The sequence below is a fragment of the Anopheles funestus genome, chromosome 3RL, assembly GCF_943734845.2.
Source record: "Anopheles funestus chromosome 3RL, idAnoFuneDA-416_04, whole genome shotgun sequence".
Taxonomy (NCBI): Eukaryota; Metazoa; Arthropoda; class Insecta; order Diptera; family Culicidae; genus Anopheles; species Anopheles funestus.
This window is the reverse complement of record NC_064599.1, coordinates 8,337,749-8,339,182: the sequence shown is the minus strand read 5'-3', so window position 1 is coordinate 8,339,182 and position 1,434 is coordinate 8,337,749. Positions and strand designations below refer to the sequence as shown.

Below are 1,434 nucleotides of genomic sequence, written 5' to 3'. Positions count from 1 at the left end.
GCGTAGTCGCGACCGTGCGAAAGCAAAATAAAAAGTGTGAAACCGTAGCAAACATCGGAGACCCGATACGGAGACGCCGGTCGATGCGTTGGGTGGAGCAAGATGGCGAAGGATCCCAGCCAAAGCAGAAAGAGAGGACGCGCGAGTGAGCGGAACCGCCGAGCTTGGGAGGCCGCAACCGAGCGGATGATGTCGTACTTTTCGTGGTCACTATATAAGATTGGAACTGCCGATCCGAAAAGCACAGTCAGCGTTCAATCGTTCAAGCAAAAGCTCCAAAACAACACAGACCTTTCGTGTTTTTCTTAACAAGTAAAACAAAACAAAAACAATCCAATATGTTCCGATTGGTGGTGTTGTCCGTTGTTCTCGCCGTTGCCGCTGCTGCCCCAGGGTTCCAGTCGGCCCCACTCGCCTACTCGACCGTTGTTGCTGCTGCACCGACCCTCGTCGCCCAGAAGGAGATTTCGTACCAGAAGAGCATCGTCGAAGAACCGGCCATTGCGCACGTCGGTACGGTTGAGAAGTCCGTCCCGACTGGCTACTCTCACCAGAGCTTCACCCAGTACCACAACAAGCAGGTCGCTGAGCCAGTCTTTGCCCCGACCGTGAAGAAGACCGTTGTGTCGACGCCAGTTGAGAAGACGACCTACGTCCAGGCTGCTACCCCAGTGGTCCATGCTGCCCCAGCTGTCTATGCCGCTCCGGTCCAGACTTACGCTTATGCTGCTCCAGTGGAGAAGACTTACGCTTATGCTGCCCCAGTTGCCAAGACCTACGCTTATGCTGAACCAGCTGTCAAGACCTACGTCCAGGCTGCTCCAGCTGCCGTCGCTTACGAGGCCGCCCCAGTGTCCTATGTTGCTCCTCTGAAGACGTCGTACGTCAGCAGCTACCCGTCGGTGTACTCCGCCCCGGCTGTCTATGCTAACGAATTTCACTAAAAGAACCTGACTGTGCATTACGATCATTTTGGCGTTCGGCAAGCGAGAACCTTATTTTTCTCTTGTTCAACGTTTCGGATTTGTTTTATTGAAAGATGAGGAAAATAAATTAAATTTTTAAACTGTACAACTATCTTTTTTTTGTTTTCTTTTTTGGAAAGAACCGATCTCGAGTCACACCCGAAACCGAATCAAATCCTCCATTATGTCAAATTTCTTGTCAGCATTTAATAGCCTTGAAATACCAACAGTGACTCCCAAAATATGAAAATTAAATTAAGCAAAAAAATCATCTCACCGTCCCACTTCCGGCAAAACGTGTCTTATAGTTGCGAATAGTTTCGCTTTCATTCAACCGGCCGCCCTGGTTGGGAGGATCGTACAAAGACGACTACATAGAGTCTCCAACACGCATAGGACTCGCAAAGTAACAACAGCGATAGCAATTAATTCCTATGTTAACATTATACACCCCATTTTGAACTACTTC

General features: G+C 49.4%; 1 protein-coding gene across 1 annotated transcript; it reads left to right on the top strand.

Annotated features, from left to right (window-relative positions):
* The first annotated feature begins 226 nt into the window (after positions 1-226).
* On the top strand, positions 227-1,074 carry LOC125770721 (cuticle protein-like). Its single transcript, XM_049440671.1, has one exon. It carries the CDS (start codon positions 339-341, stop codon positions 942-944), a length of 606 nt encoding a protein of 201 aa, XP_049296628.1. The 5' UTR covers positions 227-338; the 3' UTR covers positions 945-1,074.
* Positions 1,075-1,434: the final 360 nt, after the last annotated feature.